Source organism: Mobula birostris, chromosome 4, assembly GCF_030028105.1.
Source record: "Mobula birostris isolate sMobBir1 chromosome 4, sMobBir1.hap1, whole genome shotgun sequence".
Taxonomy (NCBI): Eukaryota; Metazoa; Chordata; class Chondrichthyes; order Myliobatiformes; family Myliobatidae; genus Mobula; species Mobula birostris.
Window position 1 is genome coordinate 159,883,133 of NC_092373.1, and position 21,951 is coordinate 159,905,083.

Genomic DNA, 21,951 nt, shown 5'->3' on the forward strand with positions numbered 1-21,951 from the left:
TCCAAATCCAACCATGAAGCACATTCATGTATATCTGAATAGTGAATCTAAAAAGTAGTATATTGGACATTAATTTCCCAATAGTATATTCTAAAATTAGGCAAAGCCACGCCACCATTCTTTTTTAATTTCTGCAATAAGGGTTTAATCAATCTAGGATTTTTATTGTTCCAAATATAAGATAAGATTATAAAATCTATTCTGTCAAAGAACTTTTTAGGAACAAAAGAAAGAACTGCCTGAAATATATATAAAAATTTCGGTAGAACTATCATTTTAATAGCATTAATTCGACCTATTAATGATATTGTCATAGGCAACCATTTAGAAAGCATTTGTTTGGTGTAGTTAATTAATGGAAAAAATTATATTTATAGAGATGCTTAAAATTTTCTGTAATGTTAATAGCAAGATAGGTAAAGTAATTTTTAGCAATTCTAAAAGGTACTTGATGATTTGGATCCGAGTAATTATTAATAGGAAATAACACACTTTTATGTAAATTTAATTTATACCCAGAAAAACTACTGAATTCAGAAAATATAGATAACATAGAAGAAATAGATTTCCTAGGATCTGAAATATAAACTAACAGGTCATCTGCATATAACGAAACCTTATGTATTTTGTCCCCTCTCTCAATACCCTGAACAGTATTAGAATCTCTAAGAGCAATAGCAAGCCGGATATGACAGTAATTAACACTTATTTTGGATGTAATGGTGGGAAGATCCAGGCACTTTAAACTATTACATGTGTAGTTCAAGAGGGCATTGTTTGAATGGATTTGTTTGAATTGTCCTGAATTTTTCCACCTTGAATTACTCCTCAAAGTGTTTCGCTGCTTCTCCTTGTGAAATAGCAACAGCTGTTGTGGCATGTTGAAATACTTGCTTTTTTGGCGCAGAACAAATTTTCATAATTTTTATGTCCTCACTGAGTCACTGGTGAAGTACTGCACCCTAAATGACATCACTTCAGATATGGGATAAAAGAGATTTTGATGGTAAGTTCCAAAGGTATTGTCAAATTCAATTGGCTGCATTCCAGAGTGAAGAAAAGTATTTTATAAAGTTGTCTAAGTTGCAACAGTATGGATATTGCTGACTATTATTATTAGTGACGCACTTCCCACAAGGCTTGTAGTTCAGTCTGTGTGAAAGCATGTGAACCATCAAAAATGCTTGTAGGCTTTCATAGTTTCCATCTGGTATAATGTAAATGCAGTCGAACAGCGAGGCCCTGTAAACAACAGTGAATTAAGTGATCAGGTAATCTGTGCTGGTGCTTGAAGGTAAAGGATTTGAGAAGCTTAATGGGTTGCAGTGAAAATTGTCCTGGGATTGCTTGTGTCCATCTGAGGATGCCCCTCTATTCTGAGGCTGTGTCTTCTGGTCTTAGACTCTCTCACCATAGGAAACATCCTCTCCACATATGGCATCTGGAGTTTATCTGAAATGTTAATTTGTCCTTGCATTGCAACCAGATGACTAGTGGTCATTTTCCTGTATGTAATATCCATTTAATACAGAAAGGATTATTAGCACATTCTAGATATACCCACACATGTAGTGATAAAATAGCTTCTACAGCCAATGTGATAGAACTTCCAGGCAGCAGATGAAACATTGCCAAGGCCCTCTCAGATTTAAGGGTGGTTGGGTAGGATGACGAGTTGTCCTGACTATTTGAGATTGAATTGGGGAGAGTTGAGTCAGGTTCAGGTGCATATCCAAATCTCTGTGTGGCAGGATATTTGAAATAATCTCCAAGTCTCTGCAAAATTGACACTAGCTAAGATCCAGAAAGCACTCAATGCCGGGATTGCTGTAACAGACATTCTCTTTCCTTGTTCCTTTCATTTCCTTGCTATTTTTGATTCACTTGTCGTGACCGTGTCTTCTTTCTCTTGATGCCAGTGTTTCTTAGGTGACACATTTCTGATCTTTTGTTCTTTGTCTGTTGTGTTTTGTGTCTTGGGGACATCGCTAACAAGGTCGACATTTATTGTCTTTTCCCATTCCCCCAGAGGAGATGGTGATGGGTCGCTGTCTTCCTGAACCTCTGCAATCCGTATGAGTGTGCCATTAGGTAAGGAGCGAAGGAGTGAAGGTGTCTCAACCCAGTGGCAACATGTGCCAAAGCCAAAACTATCAGTAAAATTGAGGGAATTGCTTTCACAGTGAATGGTAGGAACATGAACCTACTACTACAAGAAGCCTCTGAAATGAATATCAGATACTTTTCATCAGAGAAGGGGACAGGAGATACCACTAGAGTTGAATACTGAAGGGAGGGGGTATGTAGTCTTTTTCATGCCAACACTTGTGCATCATATGTTTGTACTAAATAGTCCATTTTTGTGCTGTGCATCCAATGAATTTTTAAATGCAACTGCTGTCTGTGTCTTTCAAAGTGATGGAAGGCATAGATTCTTCATTGTTTCTTTTTTTCCATTTCTATATGTGTTGAGAAAGTCACTCCACTGTATTAAAGCTGCATTCTTGAAAGTCCACCTAAGCCCCAACAGGTGATCATTAAAGATACACTTTTATTTATCAATCTAATCTATAGTTGCCTGAACACTGGGCATTCCAATCATCCCATCAGACTACATCTGCTGTAATATCCTCTATAATCTATGCATTTATTTTTACTCACAGCAATCGTTCTTTTGTCTCTCCTCATGCTAGGTTTCTTGAGACTGGAGGGGGAATCCTTGATGCAGTCACCTGGCACCAGTAAGTACTGTACTCCATTTATTGATAATGTTATTTCTTGACTATTGCAACATGAAGAAAGATTGACAAAAGCAGAAGGGATGAATGGGCGTGCAACTCACTGGGCAGGTAGTGAGTACCTTTCATAGGTCCTTGTATATAGGGTCCCAATAAGCTTTTGTACAAATAGCCAATTATACCAAATATGCACAGAATACTACAATTGCATGATCTTGACATTCCCCCTGAATGTCGAGAATGCAGAGAGATTGACGAGTTGTAAAGATGCAAGCATTATCATCTACTCCCTTAATCCATACATGGTTTATGGTGCTGTTCTATTTGGGGTACAATATAGCCTTGGAGTGGCTATAAAGAAAACTAACTAAAGTTAAATATGGTTATTGGCCATTAGTGCTTAAGAGAAGCATAGAGGTATTGAGGAGATTCTGAGATTGGTATTGAATATTCTACAGCATTCCACCTAGTTGATTCACTTTTTCTTGGGTTTCAAAACAAGGGCACAAAAACCTGAACACTACAAGAGAAGTTAAAAGCGGAGTTACAACACGGCAGAGGGTCTTTGTGAGCATTTGAATTTGCTGCTCCCGGGAGTTGGGTGAAGCAATGATAAACCTCGTGAGCAGTGATTACATTATTGATTGATAGGAGTGTACTGATGACTGTGTTACTTTCAGTGTCCTTGCTAACAACTAGAAATGGATCGGTTTATTCCTGTACCTAAGGGCTTTCGGGCACATTTTAGGAGCTGTGCGGTAGAAGTAGAGAAGAGATTGCTAAATTATTTCTTGCATTGTGTCATGTGTTTCCTGGAATTTAGCTGCTTACCAGAAACCAAGCAAAACTTGGGAAACAGCATTAGATCCCCACCCTCTCCATTTTTATTCATTAATTTGTTGCCAAAGAAGAGTAATTAAGGCTATTCTTGAAACAAGATCCAAATCAACCCCTTTCTGTATTTGGAGACATGCATTCATTAACTTGCATGCTTTGTACTCTCAGAATTAGACACAGTTTCAATAAAGTAACTCCTTTTTCCCAGTTATTATGTGAATGGGAGGAACGCATCACTGAAGGACTTCCTGAGCCCCCAGGTGTTAGACAGTCTTGTGTGGAGAATTAATCAAATTCATCAGGTAAGTTAAACTTTCATGTTCAACATCAAAACTAGTCAGACACAGAAATCAGTTTGCCTACAGTTGGACAGAAGTTAATGATAGAATCTGATTATAAAGTCTGCTCCAGACAATGAGTGAATGGTGTAAAATACTTAAAGTAATAGTGTTTTATTTTTACTAGTTGTCCCCACAATTAAGCAGGGGGAAACCTCAAATATGTAGAGTAAAAGTCCAAAGAAATCTGTAGATGCTGAAATCTGAAGCAATTAATAATATAAACAACAGGAATTCTGCAGATGCTGGAAATTCAAGCAACACACGTAAAAGTTGCTGGTGAACGCAGCAGGCCAAGCAGCATCTCTAGGAAGAGGTGCTGCCTGGCCTGCTGTGTTCACCAGCAACTTTTATGTGTGTCAATTAAAAATATGCTGGAAACACATAATGGTCAGACAGCAGCTGTGGAAAGAGAAAAGGTTTAACTTTTTACATCAATTCATTAGGATTGTGCTAAGACCATGTACGTAACTAAATACAGGAGCTGGAGAAAAGGGCTGTCATCTCTAGTATCACTGAATGCTAGATGTGTTAAACTTGATAAGAACTGTAATTACTTCCCAGTATTTAAGTGTTCCTATGGATTGCTTACAAATTCCAGGTCTAAGTAACTAAATGTGGCCTTGGAATGCTGTCACATGCTGAGTGATAATATTTTAATAGAAAATTGATAGTTCTGATTGGGTATTTACCAGATTGTTGGCAAAGTTGCTTCTTGATCCTTCATGTTTGATGCATAGAGATACCTAGGCTTGCTTAGTAACATCCAAAGCCATGCAATGCTCCTTGAATACCATTCCAGGAAATTCACTTACCTACTAAAGGGACAGAGTACTCACCCAGAAGCAGGCTTTCACTAAGTACATGACCACTGCCACACCTGTTCATTAAATGGACTCCCTCAATCAGGCCCAAGCCTGTGGAATCATGTAGTTATCTTTTTCAGTGTATTTGCCTCACTATTGTAGATAACCTCACCTCTCCACCATCATTCTCATGTCCAATTGCAACGCCATTTTTGTCTCACTGCCATCACCTCTTGACCTCAATGCTACCACTTCCACAACTAATCATAATCCTTCAGATAAGGTCCTGACCAACTCCAGCACAATTCTGGGACATTTCCATTATCTACCTGTTTTCTTTCATTTGATGAAAGAATTAAGAGATGTTAAGGTGAGAGGGGAAATATTTAAAGGGGACCTGAGAGGTAACTTTTTCACACGGAGAGGATGGTGATGTTTGGAACGAGCAGTACAAGGAAGTTACAAAGGTGGGTTCAATAGCAATGTTTAAAGGACACTTGGACAGGTAAATTGATAGAAAATGTTTTAAAGGATATGGGTCAAACACAGGCAAGTAGGACTAACTGGGATATAAATCTTAGTCGGCATAGCTGAGTGGGGATGGAGGGATGTTTGCTTGCTGTATATATGTCCATGATGCCCAATGGTAGTGTGAGCAGAGGAAATATCTTTGTGGATCTCATACACAATGAGAATTTGCAGTCATAGGATCAGGCAATGCCTGCACACATTGCCCATTTCCTAGCACTGAAGACTTTCTAGGCTTAACCATGATAAGACTTTAGATAACTTCAGATACATCGAGCCTTGAGACAAGGAACACAGACAAAATGCTGGAGGGAATCAGCAGGCCAGGCAACATCTATGGAAAAAAATACAGTCGATGTTTCAGGCCAAAACCCTTCAACAGGACTGGAGAAAAAAAGCTGAGTAGTAGATTTAAAAGGTAGGCGCCCATTTCAATTCTGCTTCCCATTCCCATTCTGATGTGTCCATCCATGGCCTCCTCTATCGTCGTGATAAGGCCACACTTAGGTTGGAGAAACAGCAACTTGTGTTCCATTTGGGTAGCCACAAACCTGATGGCATGAACATCAATTTTTCAAACTTCCAGTAATGCCCCTCTAAATTTGAGCAAATCTAGCAACTTTTTATCCAATATTTGCATTTAATTTGATTTATTACTCTTTCAATCTTTCTTTTTCGAAGTTTTAGATTTGATCAGAAAGTCTGTCTGTCTTTTTTTTTGGTCGTATCCTCAAAATGGATTGCCCAATCCCCCTTTTTTTTTGTTTTTTTTATATAGTACAGTGGCTTTTTTTTTCATTTAAAACCCAATGTTTTTTTTTTCTTTTCTCTTCATAAACTGATGAGGAGAATTGCTATTTTCATTTTTTTTATTATATATTTTATACTAGTTTAACAATATCTATGATTTTGACAATGTCTATCTTAATCTCGGTTTGTATTGTTACTGATATATATATTTGAGATAATTCTCCTCTTGATTGTATTTATGCTCCTTTTAAATCAATAAAAAGATTAATAAAGAGAGACAGTAATGCCCCCTACTCCACCTCCTCCTTCACCATTTCCCATCCCTTTTCCCTCTCTCACCTTATCTCCTTACCCGCCCATCACCTCCCTCTGGTGCTCCTCCCCCCTTTTTCTTTCTTCCATGGCCTTCTGTCTCTTTCACCGATCAATTTCCCAGCTCTTTACTTCACCCCTCCCCCTCCAAGTTTTACCTGTCACCTGGTGTTTCTCTCTTCCCTCCCCCCACCTTTTAAATCTACTCTGCAGCTTTTTTTCTTCAGTCCTGCAGAAGGGCATCGACCCAAATCATCAACTGTACATCTTTCCATAGATGCTGCCTGGCCTGCTGAGTTCCTCCAGCACTTTGTGTGTGTTGCTCAGATTTCCAGCATCTGCAGATTTTCTCTTGTTTATGACTTGAGACAAGGAATATATTTTTGTCAATTTGTACTGTGTAATTACTCATAGTCTTGCTTTTATTTCTGAACCTCTTTTCCTAACACAGGTTGTGGCTAAAACTGTTCCTGGCAAGAAGATATGGTTGGGTGAGACCAGTTCAGCCTATGGAGGAGGAGCTCCTGATCTATCAGATAGATTTGTAGCTGGCTTTATGTGAGTAGAACTGTCCATGTTGTTAAGTTCTTTGCTTAGTATAATTTCCCATCATCTAGCCATAGCGATAAAAACTGCTGAATATCTGTTGGGTCCATTCTGAGATGAGTTGCCCTTCATTTTCCCCCTTGTCACACATAGATTTTGCATTTTCTCCCATTTCTGCAACTCCTGAAGCCTAATGGATGGAGTGCTGGCTACCAGATTTTCTTGTAATTGATTGTGCCAACCTAACCAATGAAGAAATGTAATTTAAGATTTTAGTGGCCGCAGATATTCTACATGAATTGTGCACAATCACCAGGAGTGCTTGTAGCACTTTCTAGTTTTGGATGTATAATTTTGCTTTTCCTTTGGATGAAGTCAACATTTTAGTGCTTTTATCTCCCCTTCACTTTCATGAAACATTTACAGAATTCTTATTTTTCAAACTGCATAAAAATGATTTGATGGCAAATTGAGTAAAACAAAACCTTTTTCATGTACATTTGCCATTTCTCTCGCTCACTGAACGTGAAGTGCAATGGAATTACACAGAATTTGTAAGCTAATTTATAGGTTCTAGTCTTCAACTCATCGCTGAAGTTCACCATCACCATATGGGTTTCTTTTAACTGTTAACTACTAGTGATGGAAATTTATTCATCTGGAGAAAGTGATTCAGATTAGCTTGATCATGTCCCCTCTCCAACATTCACATCCAAAGCCATAGTGGGCTAGTGATCAGTCATAGGAATCTGGGTTAATACACTCTGGCCACTTATACCTCTTTGTCCCTGAGAAGATGGCAGAGTATGTCATTGAAATGTCGGTTCTAATTGATACCCGTACCCGGCTGGAAGCCCAAGAAGAGTTTATTTGTCATGTACGCTGGGAAAGCACTAGATCCTTTTTCACTGAGTCTACGTTCATGGTCTTCTGATGTAGCCCATCAAGGTTCAACAAGTTGTGCATTCAGAGATGCTCTTCTGCGAACCACTGTTATAATGCAAGGTTATTTGAGTTACTGCCACCTTCCTGTCAGCTTGAACCAGCCTGGCCATTCTCCTCTGACCTCTCTCATTAACAAGGCATTTTCACACACACAACTGCTGCTCCTGGATTTTTTTTTTTGTTTCTCATACCATTCTCTGTAAACTCTAGAGACTTGTGCAAGAAAATCACAGGAGATCAGCAACTTAAACCATCCCATCTGGCACCAATGATCATTCCATGGTCCAAGTCACTTAGATCACATTTCTTCCCCAGTTTGATGTTTGGTTTGAACAACAACTGAACCTCTTCACCATGTCTGCATGCTTTTATGCATTGAGTTGCTGCTATGTGATTGGTTGATTAGATATTTGCATTAACGAGCAGGTGCACGGGTATACCTAATAAAGTGGCAACAGAGTGTATAGTCACCTTCCCTAATCAGAGAGACACTGGGGTCATTTTATGTAAACCTAACTGGCCCAATAAACTTCAACTGCCGATTAACTGACTCAAGTTACTAGTTGTGAGATGATTTAAATTCCTGGTGCTGTTCACAATTGATAGTTCTTTCTCAAGAGAGATGGACTGAAGTAGCAGTTAAACTACTGGTAATCTGAATGCCTAGTGGTGTTGATCTTTAGTGCACAGAATGAAACTCATTGGAGAAAGAGTTGCAAAAAATTAAATCAAAATAGTTCTACAAATTGTCCCCTTTCTTCGCACTTCCGAAATTTGTGCTAAATTCCCAATGGCTTTTTTTTAAACACAAACGCGAGAAAACCTGCAGATGCTGGAAATCCAAAGCAACACACACAAAATGCTAGAGGAACTCAGCAGACCAGGCAGCATCTAAACTTCTTTAAAATCTTTTTGAGCAAAAGTGGGTAATGTTAGATCAGCCAGTGGTCCTTATCTACTCTGCTTTCTTTTACAGGTGGTTGGACAAACTTGGACTGTCTGCTAAACTGGGTATTGACGTTGTCATCAGGCAGGTTTTGTTTGGGGCAGCGTACTACCAGCTGGTTGATTGGCACCTTGATCCTTTGCCTGTATGTATGGTTCAGTACTTAATAAAGAAGTATCATCACATAATTGATAAAGGTTGCAAAATCCCACTTAATTGAACATTTATTGGACTTTATAGTCCAGAAAAAATTAAAAGATTGCACTGATTTTGCCTCAGATTTAATGCAAAATATTTAGAGTCTATCTCCTAATCTACATTCATGACTAATTCTTGTTTATTTTTTCTGCAGGATTACTGGCTTTCCCTAATTTATAAAAAACTGGTAGGCATCAAGGTGCTGAATATATCTTCTACACAGAGTGATGAAAGAAACAAGGGAACTCTGCGTGTGTATATGCACTGTACCAATCCCAATAGGTAATCAGGAATATTAAATACATTTCTTCTAGATTGGAATATTTTGAATATTGATAGGATGCATTTCAATTATCCTAAATGCTTGCTACTGTTGATGTTCAAAACTGTCAATATCAGGATTTCATTTCCACCTCTTTAATAAAGGGTAAACTAGAAGCAAATTTTGAAAAATTAACTTTCACAGGCCTATGTCAAAAGAAAGAACAAGCTTTCATTTCTATAGCTCCTTCAGTATTGAACATCCCAACTCTTTATAGTCGTTACACTTTTGAAGTTTGGCCCTACAATGTGGGAAATTCAGCAGCTCGTCTATACACAGCAATCCTCCACAATGAGCAATGTCAAGATGTAGGTCAGAGGATAAACAACAGCCACAACACTTGTGAGAATGCCCCTTTCTTTTTCAAAATGAATAGTGCTCTGCGATTTCCTGCGCTTACCCAGATTAAAAAGTGCAATTTAGCAAAACTGTAAAGTGACCACAAATGATACTGGGTTATTTCCTGTGTTCTTGCAACTGAGAAGTCAGGACAAAGTGTACAATTCAGGTACTGCACAGTTCTGAGGAGAAATAATTAAGACAGGTAATGTAGAAAATTTTCAGTTGAACATTACATTCTTGTTTTCAATGTTATATGATCAAATAGCAAAATCAACAGAAAAACTGCCAGATGAAAGTAATTTGTCATTATCATTGCAAGTGACTTATAGGCTTACGTAAGAAATTTTATTTTTAAATATGGACATAGAATTCCATCATAACCCAAGCTGATTTAAAAAATGAAAACTGTAGATGTAAATATTTACATGTGATTTTCCCAAAAAACTGTGGTTTAAACTTAATGTGAAGTAAATAATTTATGTGTAAATAATTAATGTAAATAATTTGCACAAAATGGGTTAACATCACCATTTATAGATGGAGAGATTCTCACTAACCATCTCTAAAATAACATTGTTCTCTAATTACTAAACTTATAACCCACATGCCTCTGTTATTTTTGTGAAAAGAAAACATTATAATAGTTGCCAATATCTTCATTTCAACTCTAAAGATGTAAATCTGTAAATGCTGACACAAGTCTCTCGATACTTTTTCTCGAGTGAAAATTCATTTCCACCAGTATTATTCAGCTTCAAATTAAGCATAAACAGTGGCTTTTGGCATTTTGACATGAATTATTTTCCAGGAAGAATAAAAATACAGGAAAGCTGCAGTTTATCTTGTGTGGGTTTGTGGCTGTGCGAGGATATGCAGTGGTGTCGGAAACTGATACCAGACATATTTCCTTTTTTATGAATTATGAATGCTCTCTGAGAACCATGTGTCTGTAGCATGGTGGGACAGGAGGCTGGGGAGAACAGTCTTAAATACACTATTATATACTGTGTCGGATTCAGGAGTTGCAACAACCTGATTAAAAGCAAGTAATACAGATTCAATATATCTTTTTTCTCTCTCAGTGAAATCTATCAAAAGGGAGCTTTGACAATGTTTGCCTTGAACTTGAGCATCCAAGACAAGCGGATCCTTCTGCGCTTTGGTCAATTCAACAAAATTATTCAGTTTTTGCTGCAGCCTGGTGACAATGAGAAAGGATTATATTCACAGTAAGAAAACATTCCTCTTTCCACAGAAATGGTGGCCAAACTGTGCACACTTTGTATTTATATTTTAACACGTATCACACTGCTCATTATTCTATATTTAGTTCTTACTGCTCTCGTACTTTCTAAAGAAGCAAGGACTTTTCCCAGAAAGATTAATACAAAGTCAAACTGCAGACCAATCTTGAAGGATGTTGAACTGGTTCAAGGACAGCTTCTATCCTGTTGTTACAAGATGATTGAACGTTCCCCTAGTATTATCAGATGGACTCTTCAAGCTTACAATCTACTGCTTTTTGGCCTTGCACCTTATTGTCTGCACTATTGTTTCTCTGTAACTGTAACACTTGATTCTGCATTGTTATTGTTCTCCTTTGTGCTACCTCTGTAGGGATGGCATGCAAAACAAGTATTTCAATGTACCTCGGTAGTGTGACAATAATAAACCAAATTACATCCTTATCACACCATTTTCAGTGCTCCATTCCCTCCCCCACAGGATACCCACCAGTTATAGCAATGACCTATAGATTTCATACTGTTTTTCAGCCACAGTCCTTGCCCACACAGATCCTATGGTCCCACCACAGATTATGTCACAACAGTTTAACTGATTAAGTGTAGTCAGCACAAACAAATCGATGGAGGAACTTAGGTTACGTCCACACTAGACCAGATAAATCCGTAACCGAAGCTTTTTCTGTCCGTCCACACTGAAACGATGTTTTCCTCCCCCGAAAACAGAGCTTTTCTAAAACACTCTCCAGAATGTTTAAATCTGAAAACGACCGTTGGCCATTGTAGTGTGTATGGGGTAACCGGCTAAATTTAAAATCGCTGTCATGACGTGCCGGAACAAATGGTGGTGGCAGCGCTGTATTTCATTGTTGTCTTGAACACAACCTCCAACACAACAACAACACCATCTGACAATAGATGTGTAACAGCCTAATGTAATATTGTATGGAAATACAAGATAACACTGATGCAGACATGTTTTATGCACCTAACAAGGTGCTTTATTAATGTATTGCTTGTGCAAACATTCAATAGATGCAGTGGTCACTTTTGCCCAGTAACTCGTTTTATTGCACATGTTAAATACAGCAAAATAATACACAAAGACATGGCAAAACTAAAGGCAAACAAATGAGGTAACAGCAAATTTCACTTTTGCCCATAATTGTAGCTGTTGTCCCTTTCATCGGTGAAGAGACTATGGCTGTAGGAAATGTTTCTGGACAAATGTGCACCAAGTGTTTTGTTTGGCAATTTCCTTTTAAGTTTTTCTAGTCTGTAACTGGACAAATGCGCACCAAGTATACCGTTTCCTCTTCCCTTGTTTTCTGTGTGTCCTGCACATGCCCAGTAGGAGGAGAGTTGGCCAAATATCCGTTTTAATGTGGACGGAGGTATTTCCAAAAAGGCCTGGTGTGGACGCCTATCGTTTTTACGGGAAACTGGCGTTTTCAAAATTATCCAGTCTAGTGTGGACGTAGCCTTAGACAGCCAAGGAGCATCTATGGATGGAGGGTTTATTATTGTCAAATACAACACAAGACCATGAAAAGCTTTTGTATGCATGCCATCCAGACATATCATTCCACACATGAGTACTTGAAGTAGTGAAAATGAATTGTAGGACTGCTGAGCTACCTCAGCCCTAGAATCTCCAATGAAGTGTTCTTTGTCGGACTCTCTTCCAACACTTCTTCACTTTTCTGTCTCCTATACCGCCACTCCAGCTTTTCTGGCCTTCTGTGAGCCATCGCACTGGACATCTCATTACGTTGCTTTTGCCATAGCTATTTTTAAATAAATACCAATTTAAAACCTTTTACTCATCAGCCTCTGTGGTCTCTTTCTCTGAAAAGTGAGCACGATACTCTGTGCTTGGATCACAAACATGATCCCACAACTTCCCACAAGCACTCCCACAACTTCTAAATTTTCCTGTTTTTGTAGTGTTCTTTATCATGCTGGTGCCACTCGAGATAATTCTAATACAATTTGCCAAAAGCTTTTTCTGAAACTCACTGAACCAAAATTATTTTGCTTAAGTCCACAAAATGTCTTGTTTTGTATATAAAAGCGGCCATGGCTCTGGGCTAATTATTTTTTAAAGATAACTGCCTAGGTTTCTGTTTTGACTTGGAAAATGTGTTTTATACTTGCCAGAGAAATTTCATCATATTTCATCATTTTTTATTTAAGGGCAGGGATGTGGCATGAGCTGGTGGCAGTTCAGAGAATATTAGAACATAGAACAAAGAAATTTACAGCACATTACAGGCCCTTCGGCCCACAATGTTGTGCCAACCATGTAACCTACTCTAGAGACTGCCTAGAATTTCCCTAGCGCATAGCCCTCTAAAGTCCAGGTACCTATTTAAGAGGCTCTTAAAAGACCCTATTGTATCTACTTCCACTACTGCTGCCAACAGTGCATTCCACGCACCCCCCACTCTCTGTGTTGAAAACTTACGCCGGACATCCCCTCAGTACCTATTTCCAAGCACCTTAAAACTATGCCCCCTTGTGTTAGCCATTTCAGCCCTGGGAAAAAGCCTCTGGCTATCCGCACAATCAATGCCCCTCATCATCTTATACCCAAGATTCACTAGGTTAATCCTAGTGATGATGGGTTACCTCATGGGGAAAGGTTGAGTAGGTTAGACTTCAACTCATTGAACCAGAGCTGAAATGACGGAACTATTTAAGATTCTCGGGGTGTGGTAAGGGTTGGGGGCTTGGCAGATTGGAAGGTGAGACTTTGCCATGGAGGAGTAGGCATTGTGACAAAATAAGTTATCCATTTAGAATTTGCAATAAGGAGAATTTCTGTTCTCAATGGGCTGTGAATCTTTGGAATTCTGTGTCCCAGGCTATGATGGTGTTGAGTCATTGAAAAATATTCAGGGCTGAAATAGATAGGTCTTTGGACTTTGAGAAATTGAGGTTAATGGAGCCATAGATTTATAGAGCATGAAAACAGACACTTCAGCCTAACTTGCCCATACCAATCAAGTTGTCTATTTGAGTTAGTCCTATTTGCTTGTGTTTATCCTGCCTCACTCTAAACCTTTCTAAATGTCTTCTAATGTTGTAATTGTGCCTGCCACTACCACTTCCTCTTCCATATACCCACCACCCTCTCGTCCTCACGTCCTCTTAAAACCTTTCCCCTCTCACCTGAAACCTATGCCTCATAATTTCAGACTCTCCTACCCTGGAAATAAAAAAAAACCGTGACCATCTACCTCATGAATTCTTAAACTTCCCTAAGTTCATCTTAGGTACATGGGTAATGCAGAATGGTCAGGAACGAGGAGTTGAGGCGAAGGTTATATGATCCATGATTTTTTGATGTTGAAGCAGGATCAAGTGGTGGTACAGTGTATTCCTGCTCCTTACATTCATGTTTTTATTTTCTTGGATGTCAAGGTTCTGAAGACCCAACAGAGAAGCACCTACATATTTTCCAGGACAATGTGCCAGATAGATGCCGAGCAAAATGGTCGTTTTTTTGGGTTGGATCTTAGTCGGCAGAGGTTTGGTTTGAACTGAGATTGCATGCAGCAATCATCTAGGAACATCTAATGAAATCTTCAGGAAATTTGAAGAGTTAGAAATTCTATTTTACAATACTAGGATTTAATAGGCGATGCAATGGAATTCTATACAATTAATTAGGAAGTGATGGTCAGCAGAGAAAAATCTGGGTATTGAAAAAATGGTGTATTGATGTACAAACATCAATTTGATAAATGAGGAAATTAAAATACCAGGGCTTAAATAAAACAGAATGTTGGAACTACTTAGCAAATCAGGCAATGTCAGTGGAGAGAGAAACCAGAATGGTGTTCAATTAATGGCCAGGGCTTAGTTCTACTAAAGAAACTTGGAAATTTTTATCTTTTTTGCAGATCCGTTAAACTTAATGGTCAGATTCTCAAGATGGTGGATCACAAGACCTTGCCTGTTATCAAGGGAAAAGCACTTCAGACAACAAGTTCAGTCATTCTCCCTGCACAGTCTTATGCATTCTATGTGATTCAGGATGCCAATGCACCAGCATGTCAATGAAACAACATAAAAACAATGGTACAAAAAAACATTGGCTTTGACTTATTCTTGTGGCTACCTAATTATACAAAATTCCATGGAATCTACAGGCTGCAGTATTGAAAACATCAAGGATTTTTAACAGTAAATGCTGGGAAACCTTATTAGCATCTGTGGAGAAAGAAACTGAGTTAATGTTTTAAATCAATTTCCCTGCACTAATCTAAATTGGGTTTATTGTCTAATGCACTTGTCCATTTTTGCACAGGTACAATGATAAGCTTACTTGCAGCAGCATCACAGGCACATAGTATCATAAAAGCAGCATTCACAAGAAAAGAACCATAAATTACACACAGCTTTTACAAGAAAGAATACAATTAGAACAAAAACATAGTCCATTTTAGTGCAAGCTGATCATAATGTTGATCATAGTGTTTAAGATTATACCTGCTAGTTCAAGAAGTGAATGGTTGAAGGGATGTTTTGAACCAGGCGGTGTGGGATTTCAGGCTTCTGAATCTCCAGCCTAATGGCAGCTATGAAAAAATTGGCATGTTCAGATGTTGGGGTTCTTTGCTGGGGGATATTGCCTTGAAGCAGTGCTTCCTGTAGATACTACCAATGGTGGGAAGGGATGTGCCTGTGGATATTGGGCCATTTCTACTACTCAATAGCTTCTGACATAGCACTAATGAAGGGTTGTTATTGCTACTGAAATATTTACTCTGTTCCTCTTGGCACAGATACTGCCTAACCAGATGTATGTAGCCAGATATATCTGTTTCTATTTCAGATTTCCATTATCTGCAGTTTTGTGTTACTTTTTCAAGAATTTATAATATTGAAGAGTAAAATGATCAGGAGGAAAGTTTTCACACGGGTTGCATTGATCAGGTTAAATTTTTGCAAATCTGAAAGGTGTTCTAGATATTGCTAGATAATGTAAGTGGACATGGAAATCTGATGTTGCTGACGCTGCTTGTCTTCTGTTTTACCGCGTTTTATTTTTGTCTTTTCTCCTTTCCTTGATAAAAGGAAATACTGTCAGACCATCCAATAAATGTTACTTATACTCATTAAGTATGTCCTTAGTTGAAAAATAATTTTTATACTTATTTTATGTTGAGTTGGGGGCTGGCTCCTCTAGTGTTTGCTTGGTGGAAAGACAAGCTAGATTGTGTTCATCTGTGGCTGCACTAGCGTATGATAATGAACTGCTGCATGCTTTTTCTTGCTGAAACCTGGCTCAAGGATAACACCCCATGCACCATTAATCTACAGGTCATGTTTGTAGTGACTATATGTTTCTCTGCTATTGTAGCTATATATGCTATGTGCTATGCATTGTGTGTGACCGTTGGTACTGTGTTTTGCACTTTGGCCCCGAAGGAACACTGTTTCATTTGGTTGTATTCATGTGTATGGTTGAATGACAATTGAACTTGAACTTAATTGAAGTCTTTATTAATTTTTGGGGGGGTTTATTTTAATTTTCTGATGGATGTTAATTTAAATATTTGGAGGTATTTAGGAGTTTTGAGTATTTAGCCTTTTAACTTTGTTTTAAGTTTAAGATTTAAATTATAGTTGTAAATTTACATTGTACAGGGCCCTGGTGAGACCACACCTGGAGTATTGTGTACAGTTTTGGTCTCCAAATTTGAGGAAGGACATTCTAGCTATTGAGGGAGTGCAGCGTAGGTTCACGAGGTTAATTCCTGGGATGGTGGGACTGTCAGATTGGAGCGACTGGGGTTGTATACACTGGAATTTAGAAGGATGAGGGGGGATCTGATTGAAACATATAAAGATTATTAAGGGATTGGACACGCTAGAGGCAGGAACCATGTTCCCGATGTTGGGGGAGTCCAGAACCAGAGGCTACAGTTTAAGAATAAGGGGTAGACAATTTAGAATGGAGTTGAGGAAAAACTTTTTCACACAGAGGGTTGTGGATCTGTGGAATGCTCTGCCTCAGAAGGCAGTGGAGGCCAATTCTCTGAATTCTTTCAAAAAAGAGTTAGATAGAGCTCTTAAAGATAGCAGAGTGAAGGGATATGGGGAGAAGGCAGGAAAAGGGTACTGATTGTGGATGATCAGCCATGATCACAGTGAATGGTGGTGCTGGCTCGAAGGGCTGAATGGCCTACTCCTGCACCTATTGTCTATTGTTTTGTTATTTTAGGCTTTCAGTTTTCAAACAATTTGGAGTGAAAGTGGGAAAACCCATAGTGTTCTAAGAATCTGAGGCTTTTTTGCAGTTAGTCACCCAAATTTTGCTTGGCTATTAGAGCGAAGAAGGCAGTATGCTCTGCAGGACCTCAATTGCAAAGGTTCTGATAGCATTTTCTCAAAATTTCCACTGGGGCAATTGCAAAATGTGCCTTTTTCTTTCTGAAAATTAAAAAGCAGCTGATGCTGAAAATCTGAAATATTAACAGAAAGTTCTGGAAATTGTGTGTCAGGCAGCGCTAGCATTTGATGAAGGGTCATTCTGATGAGTTAGCTGTGTTTCCTCCCTACAGATGATGCCTGACATGTTAGGTATTTTATGTACTTTCTGGATATAGCCTGTGAGCCAGCAATGCTTGCTGCCAATCTCAGAAACCAGGCCAATATGAAAACTACATATGAGACACCAATATCCAATTTAATGTGTTCCACTGAGGAAAAAGTATTATATGTAAAGAAAAAGATATTTTTGATTGATGTGGTAGTGAGGAAGTAATTACTCAGGAAACCTAATCAGAGTACACAGAATATCAGTTCTGCCTCTTGTACCTTTTTCACAAAGACTGTATATATTTGGTGTGATGCAGTGTTAATGGTCTGAAGTATTTTTCTGATTCACTTGTATTAGTGAAGTTTAAATGACTGTAATGTTTCTTCAAGTTTTGAAAAAGAGCATCGGCCATATTTTTGGCAAAATTACTGTAAGGAAGTACTGTATATCTATTAAAATAACCATTAACTCATTGTTTTTCAATGTACGAATAAAAAAAAGGCTAAATCTGTTTAACGGTGTGCATTTATTAACAATATATGGGTAGCAATTAAACAAATTATGATCTTTTTCACAGAAGAATAGAAAGCAAAGTGACCAGAGATAAGCATTTAAGATAATGAATGTGTTTACTACTGTAACTGACATACAGAAGACATTTCAAGTGAGATCATAAGTCTAATGAAATATTCAAAAAGCTTTCTTTTATTAGGGTGTTTACAATGTTATTGCTTAGACAAATATTGGCTAAGTAAGCATAAGATAATGTTAATGAGATTATATGAAGAGGCTTATGGAGTGTGAACAAGTGCACATTAATTACATACAAGATCAGCGTGAGATGAAAGGTAACTGCTAATGAAAGGTGAATTTCTGAGAAGGAGGATCCTGTGTTTTTGTTTCTTCTTTCCAGATTTTCACTGACTTATACTTCTACCATTTCTATACATTTTTTAGTGGATCATATCATATCAAGCAATACCTTCATAATGCTAGGCTGTACTCAATGAAACTTGAGGTGGAAGTACTGCAAACTTTGAGGTAAGGAAGGTTAAATGGAATGAAGATCTTTATTGTAAGAGTACCTGAGTGCCAGAATATGGATGCATTACTGGAACATGTAGGACTTTGGAGATACCACCCTTAGAATATTGTACAATATTCAAATCTGATCTCCATCTTCAAAGATGGATATCATTGCAAAATATCAATGTTCAGCAGTCTGAGTCTTGGTGTGGGAGCTTAGAATCAGAGTCCTACACATAGAAACAGGCTATTTGACCCACCTATATTGGCTGTCAAGTACCCATCTATACTAGGCAAAAAATCAAAATGTTGGAGGAAGTCAGGCTTCAGGACCTGATAAAGGTCTCGGCCGGAAATGTTGAATGTTTATTCCCCCTCCATAGATCTGTCTTATCATAAACGAGCAAATCTGCAGAGCTGGAAATCCAAGCAACACACACCAAATGCTGGAGGAACTCAGTCGGCCAGGGAGCATCTATGGGAAAGAGTACAGTCCGTGTTTCGGGCCAAGAGCCTCCAGGAGGACTGGAGAAAAAAAGATGAGGAGTCAGAGTTAGAAGGTGGGGGGAGGGGAAGAAGAAACAGAAGGTGATGACCACTCATTTTAATTCCACTCCCATTCCCATTCTGACGTTAGTCCAAGGCCTCCTCCACCGTCACAATGAGGTGACACTCAGGTTAGAGGAGCAACACCTTATATTCTGAGTAGCCTCCAACTTGATGGCATGAACGTCGATTTCTTGAACTTCCGGGAATGCACCCCCCCCCCACCATTCCCATTTTCCTCTCTCTCCTTATGTGCCCATCACCTCCCTCTGGTGCTCCTCCCCCTTTTCTTTCTTCCATGGCCTTCGGGCCTCTCCTATCAGGTTCTCCCTCTCTCTAGCCCTGTATCCTCTTCACCTATCAACTGCCCAAATCTTTATTTCACCACTCCCGCCCCCAACCCAGTTTCACCCATGTCTTTGCATTTCCTCCTCCCCCTCCCCACCTTCTAACTCCGATTCCTCATCTTTTCTTCTTCATTCCTGATGAAGGATCTGACACAAAGGTTGGGGGTGTTGTGGATGGTCTGGAGGACTGTCAGAGGTTACAGTGGGACATCAATAGGATGCAGAACTCGGCTGAGAAAGCAGATGGACTTCAACTCTGATGTCCATTTTGGTAGGTCAAATTTGAAGACCGAACTAATATTAATGGTAAAACTCTTGGCAGTATGGAGGATCTGAGAGATCTTGGGGTCCGTCCATAAGGCATTCAAAGCTGCTGTGCAGGTTGAAGTGTTGTTAAGAAGGTGTATGGTGTGTTGGCATTCATCAACTGTGGGATTGAGTTCGATCCGTGAAGTAATGTTACAGCTATATGAGACCTTGGGTCAGACCCCAGTTGGAGTACTGTGTTCAGTTCTGGGTAACTCACTACAGGAAGGATGTGGATACTATAGAGAGAGTGTATAGGAGATTTATAAGGAATTTATCTGGACTGGAGGACGTACCTTATGAGAATAGGTTGAATGAACTTGGCCTTTTCTCCTTGGAGTGACGGAGGATGAGAGGTGACCTGATAGAAGTGTAGAAGGTGATGAGGGGTATTGATTGTGAGGATAGCCAGAGGATTTTCTCAGGGCTGAAATGGCTAACACAAGGTGCCATAGTTTTAAAATGCTTGGAAATAGGTACCGAGAAGATGTCACAGTAGTGGGGGCGTAGAATGCACTGATGGCGGCGGTGGTGGAAGTGGATACAATAGGGTCTTTTAAGAATCTCTTAGATAGGTACATGGAGCTTAGTAAAATAGAGGGCTATGTGCTACAGAAATTCTAGGCAGTTTCTAGAGTAGGTTACGTGGTCGGCACAACATTGCGGGCTGAAGGCTGTAGATTTCTACGTTCTATGTGTCTCAGCCTGAAACGTTGACTGTACTCTTTTCCATAGACGCTGCCTGACCTGCTGAGTTCCTACAGCATTTTGTGTGTGTTGTTCAAGATTTCCAATGTCTGTAGAATTTTTTGTGTTTATGGTGTTCAGAGGCACTTAGTTGTCCTGAAAGTTAATGTAGAAATACAACAAACAATTGGGATGGTTGTTTTATTGACAATATTAAGCAGATTGGGACTGAAATGTATTTATATTAATGTCGACAATTGTTTCCGGAAGAGTTCTGTATTTTTATAAAGTTTTAGGTAAAGGTAGTTTCTTTTAAATTTTCTGCTCTTACCAATGATCTCCCAACTATATTGTACTACTAACCATCCGATTAATACAAGATAGTAAATATCAATATATCTCTGTCTTGAATGAAATATTTTCTTTTGTGCAAATTTTATAGCAAAATGGAATTCTTTAGCAGGTATAGCTTCTGCAGTTTTAACATTCATATTACAGCTAGATGAACAGTTAAACAATACGGGGGAAGTGAGCAGCCACGAGATTAGAGCAGATCGTTAAGTTATGGCTCAGAGCAATACGACCATGAGAGTGAATGAAAGATGTAATTTACTGACATTTGATCATGATTAATTGTAGTTAGTCATGACATTTGTTTTTCATCACTGAGTAGAAAAATAAATTTTCCAGAGAAATGTTCTAATCCAGGGGAGATAAAATGATAAGCTTCAGCTCCTCTTGATTTCCAATACAGTACCACATTTTACAACTTCCATTATTTCAACCAGCTCACTGTGAAGTTTGAACTCGGAATAAAACTGAAAATTCTTAACACTGAAACAAAAACAGAAAATGCTGGCAATAGATACTCAGATCAATGAGTCTCTGTGGAGAGAGAAATAGATCAACGATATTATAATATTGGAACAAGAATAAACTGTTCAGCTCCTTAAATGTAGAAGGCCATTTTAATATTTTTTCTTTCTTTCAGTTCTAATGAAGAGCTTGGATCTGAAGCATTTTCCATTTTTATCTCAGATTTCCATTAACTGCAGTTTTTTGTAGGAAGAGGTACAGTCGCCGTTTCAGGCTGAGACATCGACTGTACCTCTTCCTAGAGATGCTGCCTGGCCTGCTGCGTTCACCAGCAACTTTTATGTGTGTTGCTTGAAATTCCAGCATCTGCAGATTTCCTCGTAACTGCAGTTTTTTATTGCATGTTCTAATCCTTTTGCTGTCCACTTTCCCCATACTTTTTATAATCATCTAATTATGGTCATAGTCATACTTTATTGATCCCGGGGGAAACTGGTTTTCATTGCAGTTGCACCATAAATAATAAATAGTAATAGAACCATAAATAGTTAAATAATAGTATGTAAATTATGCCAGTAAATTACGAAATAAGTCCAGGACCAGCCTATTGGCTCAGGGTGTCTGACCCTCCAAGGGAGGAGTTGTAAAGTTTGATGGCCACAGGCAGGAATGACTTCCTATGACGCTCTGTGCTGCATCTCGGTGGAATGAGTTTCTAGCTGAATGTACTCCTGTGCCCACCCAGTACATTATATAGTGCATGGGAGACATTGACCAAGATGGCATGCAACTTAGCAGCACCCTCTTTTCAGACACCA

At 38.8% G+C, this 21,951-nt stretch overlaps 1 protein-coding gene across 1 annotated transcript in view; it reads left to right on the forward strand.

The window, feature by feature from the left end:
- The window catches only part of hpse (heparanase), a 38,503-nt gene extending 20,600 nt beyond the window's left edge, over positions 1-17,903 (forward strand). The window contains exons 6-12 of the mRNA XM_072256334.1: positions 2,694-2,741; positions 3,784-3,877; positions 6,761-6,867; positions 8,777-8,891; positions 9,099-9,226; positions 10,691-10,837; positions 14,761-17,903. Coding sequence (XP_072112435.1) covers positions 2,694-2,741; positions 3,784-3,877; positions 6,761-6,867; positions 8,777-8,891; positions 9,099-9,226; positions 10,691-10,837; positions 14,761-14,920 — 799 coding nt within the window. The 3' untranslated portion in view covers positions 14,921-17,903. The remainder of the gene's footprint in view (positions 1-2,693; positions 2,742-3,783; positions 3,878-6,760; positions 6,868-8,776; positions 8,892-9,098; positions 9,227-10,690; positions 10,838-14,760) is intronic.
- The last annotated feature ends 4,048 nt before the right edge of the window (positions 17,904-21,951 follow it).